This window comes from Bufo gargarizans, chromosome 5 (assembly GCF_014858855.1).
Source record: "Bufo gargarizans isolate SCDJY-AF-19 chromosome 5, ASM1485885v1, whole genome shotgun sequence".
Lineage (NCBI taxonomy): Eukaryota > Metazoa > Chordata > Amphibia > Anura > Bufonidae > Bufo > Bufo gargarizans.
This window is the reverse complement of record NC_058084.1, coordinates 147,182,376-147,203,964: the sequence shown is the minus strand read 5'-3', so window position 1 is coordinate 147,203,964 and position 21,589 is coordinate 147,182,376. Positions and strand designations below refer to the sequence as shown.

Sequence of the window (21,589 nt, the reverse complement as noted above, 5' to 3'; positions counted from 1 at the left end):
CCAATGTAGCCATCTACAATCATTTGCTTAAATGACCAAGGCATTGGAATATGTGTTCAATTACACTTCTCGCCTAGCAGAATGACGTATGATCTTTCACCTTCATTCTGTATTTGTATTATTATAATATATTGTAAGCCTGCAAGGGGGGGCAGCGTACGGTTCTGTTCATTCACGGAGGCACAGATGATATAAAGTTCACGTCACTTTTTATTTAGGGTCCGATTTCAAGAAGTTTACATCACATGCTGTTTAGTGGAACCCAGGATTTCGAGTATAGCAGTAACAAATCACAAAACAAAAGCCTTCCCGTCTGGGACTAACTAATAACACAAAGAGTTTGTCTCACCTAGGCTACGGTTGGTAAGCTGACGTTCACACAGCAGGTAGTCTGTTCCCTGGTCCTCAGTATTCACAGCGCCGTGTGCTGTCCTTGCAGGCTTCCACCTAAGTGAGCCACAGCACAGAGTATATAGTAACCTAACGAGGTTAACTGCCTTAAGGTGTTTCCGAGCATACCAACAAACTGGCCTGGAAGGAAGGGAACGGTTGCTCCCTCTACCAACCTTAACAACCGTTCCGCATAATCCAGGCCCCACGTATTCCAAAAAGAATCCTGCCTAAACAACTAAGTTTGTTCAGGCCACAGCTCTCTCTGGATTACACTTACTTCACCCAGGTGATAAATCTGGGTGACATACTGTATACCTTCCTTCCACCAGTATTCCACCTGCATGACCACAATATATATATATATTTTGATATATGAAATGAAAATGAAAAATAAATACAAGGCGTCAAGATAAAAAGCCTATTTTCCAATATGGCAATGCTAGAGTGTGTTATATGTAGTTATATATCAAAGTTCCATGATCCTTACTTTAGATATAGATGTTCCACAGACTTTTCCTGACATCACCTGTTGTTTTTTGTCTGACAGCACTGTTTTTCATCTTCTTAGTTCATTGTGTGTTGTTGAACAGTTTACTGAGCCTGTTTGTCAGAAAGCAGGGGGTGTTACCCCTACTCGGGGACCGCGGGCACGGCGCAGGGCACGGGTTCCCCTTCAGCTCGGTAGAACACTTGGTGCCCGAGGTGTGGGTGCGCGGCGTGTGCGTGGCTATAAAGACCTGACCTGAGCTCTGGCTCATTGCTGAGTTATTCCACCTTATGGTGAACACCTAGCCTCCCTGCAGATCCTCCTATTTGCCTGTTGTTTCTTTGTATCCTTCCCGGTTACTGACCCTTGGACTGTCTTCCGCCTTGAACCTTCGCTGCCTGCCTCGACCCGGATTGGACATTGACTACCCCTCTTGGATTATCCCTAAACTTGTACCGCGTTTCTGGGCTGTCAGCTGCTTACTGCCAGTGGGTTCCTCACCCCACTACTGGCTCCCTGGGAGGTTTGACACTGTTAGACTAAGGTGTGCACCATTTGTGCAACTAACGGACTCCGAAAGGGCTCGAATAGTGGGCCTTTACAAATGGCTGTTTGGTCCATCTGTCAAATCTCAGAAAGAGTTGGCCAAGAAATTTCTGTAGTGCATTGGTGGTGTCGACAATGGTCAAAGATGGGCACTTACACAGAGAGCGGTCTGGATGGTCAAGACAGGGAAATGCATGCCAAGTTAGCCGTATAAGAAGAACTGCAGTATCTGAATGGACAACATAGGCATCATAAATGTAGTGACCACCTGGACCATATAAAAACATCTACTTGAAGCTGACTGAATTCACGCACTCCACCAGCTTGTTTGCAACTGACCTCTCATCATCAACAATAGCACCTGCATTGGTACCTCCCAAGAGCCCATTGGAGGCATGAATGGAAAACCATTGTGTTCAATGATAAAAGCAGGTTCTGCCATGATGTACTAATGATGGCCGCATCAGAATTTACAGGAGCACGGGAATGCACTTACTGCCATCACTCATAATGCAGAGACACAAAGGATCATAGTGTTGGGTGCCATTAGCTACCACTACCTGGAATCTTTAGCTACCTGTATGGCATTTATGGAGAGAACACTGACCAGCCTTCGGTATGTCTGGGACATCATGGAACCAGCCCTATTGACTTTTTTGACTCAGTCAAGAGATGCGGTGTCCCAACATAATAATGCCACCCGCACACTGCCCATGCTACAAAACATGGTCTTTGGGGTATCCTGCAGCTTCCCTGGCCAGCTCAATCGCCATATATCTCCCCATTCGAGAATGTCTGGGACTGAATGAGGCAACAGGATCTCCCATGCACAGCAGCCAACAACCACTTTGGCTGAACTACAGGTCCAACTTAAAAGAGTTTTGAATGCTATATAATAGGAGGCTATCCAGTATCTGTATGATCAATGCCATGCCAGAGTGGCTACATATATTGGGAAGATGCCAGCCAGTATTAATGTATTAACATATACCCTGCTGCACTACCTTAGTTGTATGATCATTGACTAAGCACCACTAGCAGTTTATACTTTGGCAATCTTTGCTCCATCGCATTCACATGACCGTATTTATGGGTCCGCATCCGTTCAACAATTTTGTGCAACGGATGTGGACCCATTTATTTCAATGGGGCTGCAAAAGCTGTAGATAGCACACTGTGTGCTGTCCGCATCCGTACTTCCATTCCACAACCCTGCAAAAAAAGATAGAGCATGTCCTATTCTTGTCCACAGAGAAGGAGGTTGCAGTAGTTTAGGTGGTAGATGATGAGGGCATAAACTAGCATTTTGTTGACTTGAGGCTGAGGATACAATAGATTCAAGAAATGTTTTTGAGGTGGAAGTTTGAAGATATAGTAAGGGCTCAGATGCAGAATTTGAAACACAAGCCGGAATCAAAGTACTTACTTTATGTTCGGCTTCTGTTAATGTAAAGCCATATGGCAGGGGTGGCCAACTTTACAGACACAAAGAGCCCCCCCCCCCCCCAAAAAAAATGTATGACTACCAGGAGCCACAAGCTATACATTTACACACAAGTCACCGTATTTTTTGCCCTACAAGATCCACCTAGGTTTTAACAAAAAAATAAGAGAAAAAAAGATTTTTCATCTGATCTGAGGTCTGATAAAAATATATTTTTCTTATTTTTCATTAGCTAAGAAAAAAAGAAAAAATATATTTTTCATCAGACCTCTGAACAGACTCCTAAATCAGATCCCGAATCCTCATCTGACCTAAAATAAGATCCCCAAACCTCATCAGACCTCCAAATCAGACCCACAATATTCGGATCAGACAACACAAATTAGACTCCCAGTGTCAGACCCTCAGTGCTCAGATCTTCCCCTTTCTCAGATCTGACCCCCCCATGCTCAGACCTGACCAACCCATGCTCAAACAAGACCCCCCATACTCAGCTCTGCCCCCGTGCTCAAATCTGAACCCCCATGCTCAGATCAGACACCCATTGGGGGCCCCCCCCAGACACCCATTGGGGGCCCCCCCAGCTCAGATCAGAACCTCCCATGCTTAGATCAGACCCCCATGCTCAGTTCTATAATTTAAAAAAATCTCTTCCCTCTCCTGATCAGGCACTGGGCTCCTGCTTGGACACCTGCTACTCTGCAAGTCTGACTTGCTCTCCACTGTGACCTGATGAGCACAACGTCAGGTAGTGGTGCATGTCTCCACGTACTACATTCTCAGTGTGTGCATCAGGACGTAGTGGAGAGTGAGCTGGAGCTGCAAAGTAGCAACAGTGCCCGATCAGGAAAAGAGATCTGAGCTTCCCGGCTCCACAGCTAGAGCCGCACTTGAAGAAGCAAAGAGCCGCATGCGGCTCAAGAGCCACAGGTTGGCCACCCCTGCCATATGGTGTGGAATTTCCATTGTGGATTTTGCAGCTTTCACCCTATGCATTGTAAAAGGTGAAATCCATGGTGGAAATCCACAGCATAAAGTGGATAACATTCTGTATATATAAAATCAGTACTGCAGGTCAATTTTTGCAGCAGATTTTTTTTCCCAGAAACAGTGCACAGTGGAGCAGAGTGGATTGCCCCTCAGATTCAGTACCCTGGGTGAGGCCGAGCTGCTATACGAAACACAATCCAAGGACAAGTGTGGTGCTGTTTGTGGAAAAAACTTTTCAAATCTCCCCTTAAAAAATCAAGGTAGGACATTACTCAAGTAACAAAAAAAAAGTTACAGTCTCTCATAGCTGTATCTCTACCAGCTGCTGGCATCATTATACAAACGGACATTCATAATTATGTTACAGTTAAAAAAAAAAATCACCTTTTTGAGAAAGATATAAATTTGGAATATTATATCAATGTAAAGTAGTCAGTGTACAGCTTGTATAACAGTGTGAATTTAGTGTGCCCTCAAAATAACTCAACACAGCCATAAATGTCAAAACCGCTGGCAACAAAAGTGAGTACATTCCTAAGTGAAAATAGCCAAATTGTGCCCAAAGTGTCAACATTTTGTGTGGCCACCATTTTTTTTTCCAGGGCTGCCTTAAATCTCCTGGGCATGGAGTTCACTAGAGCTTCACATGTTGCCACTGGAATCCTCTTCCACTCCTCCATGATGACATCATGGAGCTGGTGGATGTTAGAGACCTTGCGCTCCTCCACCTCCCGTTTGAGGATGCCTCACAGATGCTCAATAGGGTTTAGGTCTGCAGACATGCTTGGCCAGTCCAGCACCTTTACCCTTTTCCTTAGCAAGGCAGTTGTGGTCTTGAAGGTGTGTTTGGGGACGTCATCATGTTGGAATACTGCCCTGCAGCCCAGTTTCCGAAGAGTGGGTATCATGCTTTGCTTCAGTATGTCACAGTACATGTTGGGATTCATGGTTCCCTCAATGAACTGTAGTTCCCCACAGCCGTCAGCACTCATGCAGCCCCAAACCATGACACCACCACCATTGCTTGACTGTAGGCAAGACACACTTGTCTTTGTACTCCTCACATGGATGCCGCCACACATGCTTGACACCATCTGAACCAAATAAGTTTATCTTGGTCTCATCAGCCCACAGGACATGGTTCCAGTAATCCATGTCCTTAGTCAGCTTGTGGGCTTTCTCGTGCCTCATCTTTAGAAGGCTTCCTTCTGGGATGACAGCCATGCAGACCAATTTGATGCAGTGTGCGGCATATGGTCTGAGCACTGACAGGCTGACTCCCCCCCCATTACCCCTTTAACCTCTGCAGCAATGCTGGCCGCACTCATATGTCTATTTTAAAAAGACAACCTCTGGATATGATGCTGAGCACGCACACTCAATTTCTTTGGTCGACCATAGATTGTTAAACCGCTGTATGGTCTTGGCCACCGTGGTGCAGCTCAGTTTCAGGGTGTTGGTAATCTTCTTAGAGCCTAGGCCATCTTTATGTAGAGAAACTTCTTTTTTTCAGATCCTAAGAAACTTCTTTGCCATGAGGTGCCATGTTGAACTTCCAGTGACCAGTATGAGGGAGTGTTTGAGCGATAACACCAAATTTAACACACCTGCTTTCCATTCACACCTGAGACATTGTAATATTAACAAGTCACATGACACCGGGGAGGGAAAATGGCTAATTGGGCACAATTTGACCATTTTCACTAAGGGGTGTACTCGCTTTTGTTGTCAGCGGTTTAGACATTAACGGCTGTGTGCTGAGTTAATTTGAGGGCACACCAATTTAAGATTACTTTCACACTAGAGTTAGTATTTTCTGGTATTGAGACCAGTCATAGGGTTTTTGTCCACATTCCTTGTCAATGGGGACAAAATGTAACTGAACAGAACGGAATGCTCCAAAATGCATTCCGTTCTGTTCTCATACCGGAGAGAAAACCACAGCATGCTGTGGTTTGATTTCCGTCCTGGGATGCGGAGCAAGATGGATCCATCATAATCCACAATGCAAGTCAATGGGGACGGATCCGTTTTCTCTGACACAATAGAAAATGGATCCATCCTCCATTGATTTTCAATGGAGTTCATGACGGATATGTCCTTGCTATGTTAAAGATAATACAACCGGATCCGTTCATAACGGATGCAGATGGTTATATTATCAGTAACAGAAGCATTTTTGCTGAAGCCTGCAGCATCCAGGGTAGTGTGAAAGTAGCCTTACACTGTTATACAAGTTGCACACTGACTGGTGTAAAATAATTAGATGTTAACACTCTCCTTACTGATCCCCTGCTGCTTCTGTTCTGATGCTTCCCAGTCCTCTGCCAGTGTCTGCTTACTGGTCCCTCTCACCAGACAGGAAATTACTGCTGAGCTGATCAATGGCCGCAATGGTGACCTCAGCTATTGATTGGCTAAGCAGGCATTTCCTGCGGATCATGATGTATCAAGAGGATTGGCTACTTTATTATTTTACACCATGTAGATCCTTTAAAAAATGTAGATGCTTAGACAATGCCTTTAACAATCTTTAATGGGAGCGATTAATAAAACTAAGAGAAAAACTGTGTTTGTTGCCAATCACAGCACAACTTTAATTTTATATTCCGCCCTTGAATAATAAATAACAGAGCTGTAACTGGTTGTTGTGGGTAACGAATACAGCTTTTCTTTTAGATAGTTTCATTAATCTGCCTCATTGTTTCCAGAAACAGTGTCATTCAGTAGAATGAGCTGCAATACCAGACACTGCCTATGGACAGGACTGGCGCTGTTTCTTGAAACAAAAAACAATTACTAATCCCAGAAACTTTTCTAATGGGTTAATAGCGCCCAATTAAAATGTGCAGAATATTTAACCGCACACTTAATTGACAAAAATATAAATAATTAAAACCACAGGTAGACTAATTATAATGTATGACTATTTTGTGTATTATTTTTAATGATGAGGGAGTGTTTGTAAAAACAAATAAAAGCGGCCAAACTAGAGACCGAGAGATTAATTGCCAAAGAGAGCAAAACTAACCCTAAAATGTTTTTCAGTTATATAGATGGTAAAAAGTATAAATCTGAAGGTGTCGGCCCCCTACAAAGCAATGAGGGGGAAGTTGCAGAGAGAGATAAGGAGAAAGCAAAGCTGTTAAATATTTTTTTCACCACTGTATTCACTGAGGAAAATAAACTGTCAGATGAAATGCAGAATGTAAATTCCCCATTAAAAGTGCCCTGTCTGACCCAGGAAGAAGTACAGCAGCGACTTATAAAGATTAAAACAGACAAATCGCCAGGACCAGATGGCATACACCCCTGTATCCTTAGAGAATTAAGTAATGTCATAGCCAGACCCTTATTTCTGATATTTACAGACTCTATACTGACAGGGAGTGTTCCACAGGATTGGCGCATGGCAAATGTGGTGCCAATATTCAAAAAGGCTGCAAAAACAGACCCCGGAAATTGTAGGCCGGTAAGTTCAACATCTGTTGTGGGTAAACTGTTTGAAGGTTTTCTAAGAGATGCTATCTTGGAGGATCTCAATGAAAACAAGCAAATAACATCATATCAGCATGGCTTTATGAGGGATCGGTCATGTCAAACTAATTTAATCAGTTTCTATGAGGAGGTAAGTTCTAGAATTGACAGCGGCGAATCAATGGATGTCGTATATCTGGACTTCTCCAAAGCATTTGAAACTGTACCATATAAAAGGTTAATATATAAAATGAGAATGCTCGGACTGCGAGAAAACGTCTGTATGTGGGTGAGTAACTGGCTCAATGATAGAAAACAGAGGGTGGTTATTAACGGTACACACTCAGATTGGGTCACTGTCACTAGTGGAGTACCTCAGGGATCAGTATTGGGCCCTATTCTCTTCAATATATTTATTAATGATCTTGTAGAAGGCTTGCACAGTAAAGTATCAATTTTCGCAGATGACACTAAACTGTGTAAAGTAATTTACACTGATGAGGACAGTATACTACTACAGAGGGATCTGGATAGATTAAAGGCTTGGGCAGATAAGTGGCAGATGAGGTTTAACACTGACAAATGTAAGGTTATGCACATGGGAAGGAATAATGCAAGTCACCTGTACATACTAAATGGTAAAACACTCTGTAACACTGACATGGAAAAGGACCTAGGAATTTTAATAAACAGCAAACTAAGCAGTAAAAATCAGTGTCAGGCAGCTGCTGCCAAGGCCAATAAGATAATGGGTTGCATAAAAAGGGGCATAGATGCCCGTGATGAGAACATAGTCCTACCACTTTACAAATCACTAGTCAGGTCACACATGGAGTACTGTGTAGAGTTCTGGGCTCCTGTGAACAAGGCAGACATAACAGAGCTGGAGAGGGTCCAGAGGAGGGCAACTAAAGTAATAACTGGAATGGGGCAACTACAGTACCCTGAAAGATTATCAACATTAGGGTTATTCACTCTAGAAAAAAGACGACTGAGAGGAGATCTAATTACTATGTATAAATATATCAGGGGTCAGTACAGAGATCTATCCCATCATCTATTTATCCCCAGGACTGTGACTGAGACGATGGCACAACCTCTGCGTCTGGAGGAAAGAAGGTTTGTACACAAACATAGAAGAGGATTCTTTACGGTAAGAGCAGTGAGACTATGGAACTCTCTGCCTGAGGAGGTGGTGATGGAGAGTACAATAAAGGAATTCAAGAGGGACCTGGATGTATTTCTGGAGCGTAACAATATTACAGGCTATAGCTACTAGAGAGGGGTCGTTGATCCACGGAGTTATTCTGATTGCCTGATTGGAGTCGGGAAGGATTTTTTCCCCCCTTAAGTGGGGAAAATTGGCTTCTACCTCACAGTTTTTTTTTGCCTTCCTCTGGATCAACTTGCAGGATGACAGGCCAAACTGGATGGACAAGTGTATTTTTTCGGCCTTATGTACTATGTTACTATGAGAAAAAAGGAAAGACCAACACCCCTTACCTCTGTAAATGTTAAATATTTTATTTTTCATCTCAGCACAGCTTAGTACATACCTCTCAGTACAATCTGCTATATTTCATTACGCCTTAGCTTTTCTATATGAAACTTCACAGAGATTTGTACATACAGCTGGTGGACAGTGATTTAAAAATTCATTTCCTGTGTCATCAGTGCAAGAAAAACTAACAATAAAATTACAGTACATAAATTCACAACAATATTACAGAAAATCTCGGATTCATTCATATGAAGGATGATACAGTCAGGGTAGAAGTTATATACACGCACTAAAGTGCCTGTTTCAGCTATCTAGAGATACATCTTGGTTTGCATACAGTTTTTTTTTGCCAATATTTCCTCAATTTCTAAAATACATTAGATTTCAGCTAACTGATTGGCTTTGTTGCTGTCTCTACAGCTTCATATAATATTTAGTATAGTCCTCTTCCTATGATTGCACAGTATAAATAATAACAAGGGGCTACAACAACAGATAGTAAAACAATGGACCATATAAAAACAAAGTAGACAGTGCAAAAATAAAACGGGAAATCAACCTAAAGACAGCCAGCACTGAGAAAAAGAGAATATTTGCCCTGCTTCCCAAATGCTGCTGTTAATGTGATGTTGCAGGACAAAGGAACAATGGGAACTTCATCAAGATCATCTCATAAAGGCACATCATATGTTCTATAATAGAAACACAACCACATGAATACAGAGCAAACATTCAGCAATTGCATGTATCATTCCTCTTCTTATGTCTACTGGCACACACCAAGCCCTGTGAACTTGGCTTAACACATATTGGGTTGTATGACTGATAGTTCATGCAAGATGGTGTCAGTCCAATTTTCCCTCTGCTCAGGTTTCCTGGTTTCCCTGCTCCTCGTGTAGATTGTTACTAGAGGGAGCTCGGGAGGCAGTCGGGGAATGAGAAGCCCATCTGGAAGGCAGGCGTCGGTTCGCTGGTCTCTCTGGTCTGGAGAAGCTAGATTCTAAAGATGGAGCTAACGCAGCACAAGGCAGTTCCTTTGTAAGAAAAGAGAAGGGAGACTTAACAACTATAGACATATTAGGGGAGATTTATCAAACTGGTGTAAAGTAGAACTGGCTTAGTTGCCTATGGCAACCAATCCGATTCCACCTTTCATTTTCCAAAGGAGCTGTGAAAAATGTAAGTTTGAACCTGATTGTTTGCTATGGGCAACTAAGCCAGTTCTACTTTACACCAGTTTGATAAATCTTCCCCATAATCTATACAACCATGTTAGGGTATTTCTTTTAATCTACAACCAATTTATTTAGGAAACTAAAAATAAACAAAAAATTGCAACATATAATGGCACTAGAATAACAGGTGGAGGTACACAATTATTTTATTTTGTGTGGGAACTACAATGCTAAAATAGACAACCTGAAGGGGTCTCACAAATTACAGACCTATATTGAAAATGTAAAGGCTGTGGACACCTTTGGGGCAATTTTTTTTATGACTGCATTTTACTACTTTATTAAAAATGTTCAGCCATTTCTGAGATACAGGCTTAAAATCTGTAGGCTGTCAGGTTCTGTTTCCTGTGAATCCTGTCATCTGATGGCTCATTTGTGGTTCTGATCTCTTGACCTCATAAACACTCATAGCTCAATTCATCTCAAACTAATAAGAATATGGTTTAAATAAGTGTAACAAGCCTGAAAACAGATTTTTAAATCTGTATCTCAGAAAAGGCTAAACATTTTAATAAAGACTAATTGAAAAAATGTATTTTTTTTTAGCCCCAAATAAGTAAAATACAATCATAAAAATGCCCCTGAAGGTGTACATAGACTTTAAGGTGAACGCATTGCACCCGCTCAGAATCCGGACCCATTCACTTCAATGGGGCTGTGCAGATGAGCGGCGATTTTCACGCATCATTTGTAAGTTGCTTGTAAATCGCTGGCTGCGACGCTCTCCGATGTGATTGGATCGCGGCACAGCCAGGGAGAAGGAGACGCCCATTGAGAAACCCTGGCGTCTCCTCCTCCCTGTACCGATGCTCAGTATTAGCATACTGAGAGCAAAAACTTCAGGCGGGCGCAGCGGGGAGTAGGGGCGAAGTTAAAAAAAAAAAAAACAGAGACTGGGCGGCAGGTATTTAGATCCTATAAGTAAAACAGATGAAAGGTCCTCTTTAAGGCAAATAGATGGGCATACAGTGTTGTAATGAACAACAACACTGTCCAGTAAAAGGAAATCTGTCACCAGCGACCTCCTTATCCAACTGTTTGCATAGACTCATAGCTGTGGTTCACCTGATAAAAACACATTTTTTGTTTGTTTATCTGAGGATCTGTTCCTGAGTTGTGATTCTTTTTCTTAATATGCAATTTAGACCTTTGGTGCAACAAGTGCGTCAGCGTTGCTCTTGTTGCAGCCAAGCTCCACTCCATTCTAGGGCCAGCCCCTCCCTCACTGCTTTGCCACTGCCTTGGACTGTCATTCAAAGCAGCCACAGAAATGAGTGGAACTCGGGTGCAACATGAACCGTGGTGATTCCCTCATTGCACCAAATACCTAATTTGCATATTCAGATAAAGTATCTTAACTCGGGAACGGAGACTCAGATCAACAACAAAAAATAAACCAAAAACAACATTTTCATCAGATGAACCACAGCTAAGTGTTTATGCAACGAGTTTGATAGGGAGGTACTTGGGGACAGATTCCCTTGGATGAAAAACACAGGTAACCATTGAAGAGACATTTAATATATGGAATCCATCAAAGAATGAAACACCAAGACAGGTACAAAATATTAGGATCCACAAGGAGAATTATGTATCAAGCTGATAAATTTTAGAATTATACATCTGATTCTTTTTTATTCTACAAAACAACATTTTCTTAGTTATATACACCAACATCTAATGGTGAAATACATAAACAACAATACATTCGCTGGGAACTCAAGCTACCCACTGTTGCCCCAAGATTCTGCAGAATACAGGCTGCCATTTACAGAAGCGTATACACTACGCTACATATAGAACAGTACACACAGACTTTAGGGGGAGGAAAAAGTTCCCTTAAAAGGTGGATTGATTACTATTATAAATGATTGTTTCTGGGCAGCAGATTGTGCTGTTTAAACAGCGACCTGCTGCCCAGAAACAATGAAGCTGTAGAGGAAAAGGGGTCGCAATCGTCCTCATACTGTGGAGATGATCACTGAATATGAATGCAACGCTTCACCTCCACTGAGCGAGCAGCCGACTGTCTAGAAGGAACGCTTCCTTCTCGAGAATCTGCTGTTCACCTGTCTATGTAAATCAACCTTTACCAACCCTTTCTGCTTTTAAAAGGTAAGATTCAGATCAGAATATATTAGGAAATTGCTGTTTTTCAATTTTGTGATAGTTAATTGAAATAAAAGCCTTGTAATGTACAGAACAGCTTGAGAAATAATCTCCAGAAATGAAACATAATCAAATTGCAAATAATTACAGGTGATCACAGACACCAGGGAGATCACAAAAGACGCACAGATGAAATTCTGAGTATTAGGAAAAAGAAAGACAAAGTAAGTTATGCTGTTAGTTTTGGAAAATGCAGTTAGAGACAGACAGATGTCCACAACAGTCAAGTGGGCTGATCAATGTAAAATAAGAAAAGTTTTAGAAAGTGAAAGGAGACAAAACACAATGCTTGCGATGATCTGACACAGCTATCAGGCAGGGAAATACTGAATGAGAGACTGGGTTAAAGCAAACCTCCAGTGAAAATATAAACTTCACATTGCTCTTAGATTCTTACATGTGCTACCTTTGAGGAACCTTTCCTGCTGAGAGAATCAGACTGTCTGCTTGAATCAGCGCTGAGGCTGCTGTGATCACAGGACTTTATTAGTTACAAAGTTTTCTCTACAGACACATAATGCATTTTTAACTTCTTGCTTCGGTATGATATTCAAGATATTTTAGCTATATTTCTACCTCTCTCAGCATGGAGACAGTAAAGAGTTGCAGTAATTTAAGTCTTATCCTACTCTGCACTTCATCAAAATGACTGAAGTGTGCAGCCTGCATGTGAATGTAGTTAAAAAAAAACAACAGCATGAAGCAGTCATGATTTTTTAGTATTAGAATTTTGGGTTTACATAAGGATATGCAATTAGGTGCATGGTAATATGGATCACTGGAGGTACGTTTTAAGTAAATGCATTATTAGTTATTTTAAAGTAAATGTTTATAAACTCTATATTCATTCACCCTCAGTCTGCCTACAATACAGTTCACACTCGGTATTAGCATTCAATTCAAAATAGCCAAAGGGAGCAAAAACGCTATATTACAGAGTTTGTATCATCTGGAGATACAGTCTTGATCAAAAGTTTAAGACCACTTGAAAAATGGCAAAAAAATCATATTTAGCATGGCTGGATCTTAACAAGGTTCCAAGTAGAGCTTCAACATGCAACAAGAAGAAATGGGAGTGAGACAAAATATTTTTTGAGCATTCAATTTAATGAAAACAACTAATAAACTGAAACAGGCTGTTTTTCAGCTGATAAAAAGTTTAGGACCACATGCCTTTAAAAAAGGCCAAATCTATGCGAAGATGTGGATCTATTGTCATTTTCTGTCAGGTAGTCACACGTTGTGATGGCAAAGGCAAAAAAACTCTCCCTCTTTGAACGTGGTTGGGTTGTTGAACTGCATAAGCAGGGTCTCTCACAGCGCGCCATCGCTGCTGAGGTGGGACGCAGTAAGACAGTCATTTGGAATTTCTTGAATTCTTAAATGATCCTGAGGGTTATGGAACAAAAAAGTCAAGTGGAAGATGCAAAAAAATGTCATCAGCACTGAGCCGGAGGATCCAATTGGCTGTCCATCAAGACACTGGACGATCCTCGACTCAAATTAAGGCCCTTACTGGTGCTGACTGCCGCCCCATAACCATCAGACGGCATCTGAGACTGAAGGGCTTCAAAAACAAAAAACGTCTTCAAAGACCTCGTCTCCTTGAACGCCACAGAACTGCTCTTTTGGACTTTGCAAGAGAGCACCAAATATGGGACAATCAAAGGTGGAAGAAAGTTTTATTCACTGATGAGAATTTTTTTTACCTTGATGGTCCTGATGGTTTCCAACGTTATTGGCATGACAAGCAGATCCCACCTGAGATGTTTTCTACGTGCCACAGTGCCATAATGGTCTGGGGTGCTTTTTCCTTCAGTGGAACAATGGAGCTTCAGGAAGTTCAGGGGCGTCAAACGGCCGCTGGCTATGTCCAGATGTTGCAGAGAGCATTCCTCGTGACTGAGGGCCCTCGTCTGTGTGGTAACGACTGGGTTTTTCAACAGGACAACACTACAGTACACTGCCCGCAGGACAAGGGACTTCTTCCAGGAGAATAACATCACTCTTTTGGCCCATCCTGCGTGTTCCCCTGATCTAAATCCAATTGAGAACCTTTGGGGATGGATGGCAAGGGAAGTTTACAAAAATGGACAACAGTTCCAGACAGTAGATGGCCTTCGTGTGACCGTCTTCACCACTTGGAGAAATGTTCCCACTCACCTCATGGAAACGCTTGCATCAAGCATGCCGAAACAAATTTTTGAAGTGATAAACAATAACGGCAGAGCTACTCATTACTGAGTTCATGTTTGGAAGTTGGATTTCTGTTTTGGGGGGGTTTAGTTTTTTTTGGAGGTGTGGTCCTAAACTTTTGATCAGCTGAAAAACAGCCTGTTTCAGTTTATTCGTTGTTTTCATGAAATAGAATGCTCAAAAAATGTTTTATCTCACTCCAATTTCTTCTTGTTGCATGTTGAAGCTCTACTTGGAACCTTGTTAAGATCCAGCCATGCTAAATATGATTTTTTGCCATTTTCAAGTGGTCTTAAACTTTTGATCAGGACTGTACTTTCAAAATCTCAATAAATTCTAAATGTTTCCAGCTGTGGTTCTGTACTATGGAAACATAAGGCACTTCATGTGCTGCTGTATGGTGCTCTGTACAGTGCCATGCTATAGTATTATATTATTTTATGGTGAATAGCCCCTTAATACGAATGGGGCATACACAGATATGGCGGCACTCCATAAAAGTCTGTGGGTACAGTATCATAACTATGTCTATGTTCTTAAGCTTTTTAGTTGAAGGGGTATTCCATTGAAATAAATAAAAAAAGACTTCACAGCAAATGCTTTACAAAAATAACAGTGGTTATACTCAAGTTACTAATCCCAAACCTCTGATGTTTCCTGGGTCCCTGTTGTGCTCTACTTCCTGCTCAAGTTCCATCATGGCAGGAAATGGCTACAAATGCTGCTCAGCAATGGCTGCAGTAATGACCTGCCTTAGCCAATGATTGGCTGAGGGCCATTCACAGCCTTTGACTGTCATGCCAAAACTAGAGATGGATGTGAAGCACGGCTTGGACACAGGCACCATCGGAACTGCATCAGTGGGGAATCGGTGAGGTGAGAATAACCACTGTTCTAGTTTTAAAGTATTTGTAGCCAGTGGGAAACTTATGATGTTTTTTTTTTAACTCCACTGGAATACCCCTTTAACTATGCAACATCAGAACAATACAGACTATAGCAGCATTTATGCATACCCTTAATACCCTCCCCCTTTTAATTACTGCATTTAGGGCTGCAGCTAACGATTATTTGAATAATCGATTAGTTGTCGAAATTTCATTGATTAATTGGCAAACAACACCAAAATGACCCAAAAATGGGTTTATATGATTTTGCTTGAAAAATTATGTTCAAAGGCCATATTAAAACAAATTGTGGATGGCACTGTTATGGGGGGATATCTGTGGAAAGCACTGTTATGGGGGGATATCTGTGGCTGGCACTGTTATGGGGGGATATCTGTGGAAGGCACTGTTATGGGGGGATATCTGTGGCTGGCACTGTTATGGGGGGGATATCTGTGGCTGGCACTGTTATGGGGGGGATATCTGTGGATAGCACTGTTATGGGGGGGATATCTGTGGATGGCAGTGTTATGGGGGGTATATCTGTGGATGGCAGTGTTATGGGGGGTATATCTGTGGATGGCAGTGTTATGGGGGTATATCTGTGGATGGCAGTGCTATGGGGGGTATATCTGTGGATGGCAGTGTAATGGGGGGTATATCTGTGGATGGCAGTGTAATGGGGGGTATATCTGTGGATGGCAGTGTTATAGGGGGTATATCTGTGGATGGCAGTGTTATAGGGGGTATATCTGTGGATGGCAGTGTTATGGGGGGTATATCTGTGGATGGCAGTGTTATGGGGGGTATATCTGTGGATGGCAGTGTTATGGGGGGTATATCTGTGGATGGCAGTGTTATGGGGGGTATATCTGTGGATGACAGTGTTATGGGGGGTATATCTGTGGATGGCAGTGTTATGGGGGTATCTGTGGATGGCACTGTTATGTGGGGTATCTGTGGATGGCACTGTTATGTGGAGGGGGATCTGTGGATGACTGTGCTATGGGGGGGGATCTATGGATGACACTATATAGCATCTTATGCTATATGTGTCATCCACAGATCCTCATAACAGCGCCATCCACAGATCCCTCCCATAACAGCGCCATCCACAGATCCCTCCCATAACAGCGCCATCCACAGATCCCTTCCATAACAGCATCAGCCACAGATTCCCCTATAACAGTGCCATCCACAGACCCCTCATAACAGTGCCATCTACAGATCCCCCTCCCCATAAGAGCCCCGGCCCAGCAGTAACTTTTACTTTAACTTTAAATCAGCGCATCTGTATTACCTTACAATGAAGCTCCAGTAACAGGCAGAGCGGGCGGCGGCGGCGTAACGTCACTCACTCACGTGACGCGCCTGCTTCGCCCACTTTATGAATAAAGCAGGCGGAGCACGCGCGTCACGTGAGTCAGTGATGTTACACCGCCGCCCGCTCTGCCTGTTACTGGAGCTTTATTGTAAGGTAATAAAGATGCGCTGATTTAAAGTTAAAGAAAACTGCCCGCTCCCGCCCGCATAGCAACGAATCAGACGATTATTCGATGACAACGATTAATAGTTGCAGCCCTAACTGCATTGCATTTACTGGTTAACATAAAAAATTTAAAACGAGTACTTGACAAAGCAGCTAGAAGAGTGATACCTAACTACGGTATATAATGGTTACTGAAACTATGGAAATGATGGAGACAATAAAAAAAAGTGCATGCAGCAAAGTTGTTAGCAAAAAAAACTATTAACAATATATACAATTCTGCAATGGTTGTTTTATTATTCAACGTGGAAAGTTTGTATATTATTAATCTTCTAAGCATTCATATAGTATAGTATAATCACATAATGTATCATGAGGAGAACACATTCTATCTAAATTAGGTTTCATTGTTGGTATCTATCTAGACAGCTTATTTGCTTTGCTGTTTAGACTCGGACAGAAGAATCATCTTATAGTCCATTAGGATACAGCCAAACATAGCGTAAACACTAAGGAAGTGGATGGGAGTTTTATAAAACATTCTCATCCACACACTGCAGAAATATCTGCCCACAACTGGCCATGCGATTCCTTTGCAATGGGAAGGGTAAATATTCTCCAAATTTAGAGCATTTCTCATTACGGACTATTTGGTTCAGTTTCTGCTGCTGTGGATTTTGGCCAGATATGGTGGTGATTTTCCTGCAGTGGACTCGAGACTGCAGTTGTCTACTGACACTTTCCGAATCGCAGTCCTTCATGGCAGAGATTGGAATACCTGTGTAATGAGGCGGTGTAATGAACCTGTGTAATGCGGCGGTCAGGGTGACAAGAGATACAGAGGCAGCTCAGTGAACGGTGTTACACACAGTTTGCTGTGCTATGCTGTGCCCAGGATCGATCAGATGCTATGATCCTTTGGGAGCTCATATTCAGATCTATGGAATTATGGAAAGTGTAGCATTTATTTTGTAACCCTGACCTCCACATGAGACAGGTATTCCAATCTGAGATGGGAATACTCCAATTCATTTAGGCTATTATAGGGCAAGCACACCATGATGCACTAGTTATATACACAATGCAGCAAAAGGTGTAGTGTAGTCACTGTTGGTTTAAGGGGATGGCAAATTAAGCAATTACCTTGCATGGGCAGACTGGCCATAGACCCTACAGGGAACTTTCCTGCTGGGCAGAAGCCCAGAGGGCCACCCGAGCTCCCCTTTTGGCCGCCAGCCAGGTACATAAAGTTCTGATGCTGTCAACATTAATTAATGTAGGAGAAACAGGCACTTATGCACCTCGCAAGTGTCCACAGATGCCCTCCTGAATTCAACTGTATTGCCGTCCTCTGGAAGACGATTCAGCTTTATACTGTGGGGCAGGTGGTAGTATTTTGTGCTGGACTGTGGTATTTGGTTCTACTGAGGCAGTATATTGTGCTGCACTGTGGTATCTGGTTCTGCTGGGGCAGTATTTTGTGCTGCACTGTGGTATGTGGTTCTGCTGGGGTGGTATTTTTGTGCTGCACTATGGTATTGCTGGCCCCGCCTACTTCTGTTGTCCCACCTTCTGTCAATTTGGACCCGCCTACAACACGAGGCCACTTTTAGTTTTTTTTCCAGAGCCACTTTAAGTTTCCAGTCCGCTCCTGTTGCCTAGGGACTGGTCCCCCTGGACTATTTGCAAAACTTCACTGCCCAAGACTGCATGGGTCTTTACTATTAACCCTTTTAACTATTTAGGCACTGTATGGTGTTTAACTCAATGGGACTGAGAAGAAATACCAAGCACATTATAGTATGAAGAGGTCACCCCCCGATCAGAGACTAATGACCAATCCTGAGGATAGGCCACCAAAATGTATTATCAGATTAACCCCTATAATGAATGGTCAATCTAGTATAAATTATAACATTGTCTCTGTACCTTACTTAATAAATAATCTTTAGAAGGAATGATGAACTGTATAAAGACCTGGATGATGACCCTTATAAAGCAAACGATCTCCAGGAAAACCATTCCCATGGCATTTTATGCAGACAGAATTTGCCACAGAATCCACCTCCCATTGCATATAAAAAGAGCCCGCAGTTTATGGCCAGAATCGAGCCGGTCAGCTATAACCCACACCCCTAAGGACGGCAGTGCAGTCTCCCACTGAAAAGAATGGCAGGTGGATGCCACAGGGTCTTATGGCAGCTTTTTGGTCGCCCCAAATTCTGCCTGCACAAAATGCTGTGTGAGCAGCCTCTAATGGGTTCTACCAGGGTCAACAAAATGTTGGTGGTCTCTACTGCTGCGGACAGAAGAGGTAACGCAGCGCTGCTGCAGCAAGATTGGCTGCACAGAAAATGGTGTTTATCGGTGCAATATTCTGTCCACCCTGGTCTTCTCCTAGTAAGACTCCTAACCGTTCTTCCATGCTCTTCTAGGTTGGGTTTATAAATAACAGATGCCACTTGTATCTATATTTCAAGTACTAACTTATAAAGTGATTGCTGAGAACACTGTGAAAGTGCCTAGTGATGGCTTTAGCTATATGGAGCACTGTGTCCAGATCCATTTATTTTTGGCTTTGCTTCAAAACAGTATTCAAAAGTTTGAAAGTAAGACATAAAGAGGGAACAAAGAATGAACGGAAACTTACAGCTCTGTAGCAGGCATAGTTAGAGTCCCCAGGGGGCAGTTAGTAAGACAGTTTGATTCTAGACAGGATAGACAGAAAAAAGCAAAAGATTGAAGAGTGCATTAAAGCAAATAATCTGCATTAGTTGTCTTTTCCAGCAGATATTTCCACGTTGATAAAGACTGTTGCAAGGAAGAGTTATCAGAAAGAGAAATATAAGTAGTATTGTTAGTAAATGGCAAGGGATGCCCTACAGACATGGACTGTGCTACAACCATGACCTACTGAAAGTCCACTTTGTAGAACTAAAGAAAACAAGATGGATATGTCAACATTAGCTTCTTATAGACCACCTTCAACTTTAAGACCATGGTTAGCCAGCCCACAGCCATTGTGCCGCACCTACATTAAATTAGCATTTAATGTAGGTGTGACACAATGCTTTGGCTATGGGCCCCAAGATCACAATGTTGCTCTTTGTACTGTATGTCGGACATAGCCAGTTTTTTTAATGGTAAAATTTGTTTTAGCTCAGCAGAACCTTCGTAGCATTGACAGCAAGAGTGATCAAACTATTCAGAGTCACAGTTTTCACTGATATCTTTTAGGGCAGGGATGGCCAACCTGTGGCTCTCCAGCTGTTGTAAAACTACAGCTCCCACCATGCCCTGCTGTAGGCATGCTGGGAGTTGTAGTTTTGCAACAGCTGGAGAGCCTCAGTTTGGCCATCCCTGTTTTAGGGGTATGTGACACTTTTTGATCACTTTTTGTTCCCTTTTTTTGCTCGTGAATAAGCAAAAAACAGCTATTACAGGATAGTTGCGTAGTACGGGTCATTACAATACCAACATGTGTAGGAAATTTTATTTTTGCAATTTTTTTCCATTGAAAAGCGTTTTTTTGTGTATTTTCCTTACTTGCAATTTATTTTTATTAAATTTTTCTTTTTTAACCATTTAAGGGGACTATGATAGGCGATCTTTTGATCGCTTCTAAAATACTTTGCACTATTTCTATAGTGCAATGCATTTTAAAGTCACTGCCATACTGACATTGACCCGCAATCTCATCTGCTTGGTGCCGATGGGAGACAACGATGTGTAGCGATGGTATGACCGATGCTCGGACAGTGTAATTGGGGCCTTAAGACAAAGCGGCAATACCCGGTACAGCCGCTACTAAGTAGACAGCATAGGCTAATTTCACATCTGTGTTTTCGCTTCCGTCATGATAATACAACTGTCTGCATCTGTTATGAACAGATCTGGTTGTATTATCTCTAAAATAGCCATGACGGATCCGGCACTAAAACCATTGGTGACGGATCCGTATTTTTTTGTGTCAGAGAAAACTGATCCATCACCATTTGACTACATTGTGAGCCATGATGGATCTGTCTTGCTCCGCATCCCAGAACGCACTCAAAAACGCTGCTTGCAGCGCTTTTGTGTGCGTCATGGAAATGCAATGAAACAGAACGGAATCCATTCCCTTAAGTTCAGTTTTGTCCCCATTGACAATGAATGGGGACAAAACTGAAGCGTTTTCCTCCGCTATTGAGATCCTTTGATGGATCTCAATAGCGGAAAGGGAAAGCGCAGGTGTGAAAGTAGCCATATAGTGTAAACAATGAACAGATGCATTGCTTGTCTGTGCACCGCAAGCCCTTTAAACAGTTGATTAGCGGGGTGCTGAGTATCAGACCCCAATCAATCTTATATTGATGGCCTATAATAAGGATAGGCCATCAATATTGTGTACCCATTAAACCCCTTAAAGTAAACTGATAAACTAATAGTAACAATCAAGCATACCTGAGAATGCCACTCTGAATATCTTCTTTCATCATTCATGCCTCAAAAGGGTCGTTTAAAGGGGGTTTTTACCCACGCCAATCAGCTACAGATCCTTCCATTGTTTGTAGTGTCCAGAACTGGTTATTGCAGCGCTGCTGCCACCACTACTGAAGGCCTATCCTGAGTATAGGCCAGTGGTGGCGAATCTATGGCACGGGTGCCAGAGGTGGCACTCAGAGCCCTCTATGTGGGCACCCGCACCCTGGAAAAAGTCTATGATATACCAATATGCCTTAGACTTTTCCTCCCTTTAATTAAGGACTATATGGAAATAGGTAACACTTTCAAAT

General features: G+C 42.3%; 1 protein-coding gene across 3 annotated transcripts in view; it reads right to left on the bottom strand.

Moving 5' to 3' along the window:
• Positions 1-8,850: 8,850 nt before the first annotated feature.
• The window catches only part of MTCL1 (microtubule crosslinking factor 1), a 178,492-nt gene continuing 165,753 nt past the window's right edge, over positions 8,851-21,589 (bottom strand). For all 3 annotated transcript variants that reach the window (XM_044293234.1, XM_044293235.1, XM_044293236.1), the window contains one exon: positions 8,851-9,872. In XM_044293234.1, coding sequence (XP_044149169.1) covers positions 9,705-9,872 — 168 coding nt within the window. In that variant the 3' untranslated portion in view covers positions 8,851-9,704. The remainder of the gene's footprint in view (positions 9,873-21,589) is intronic.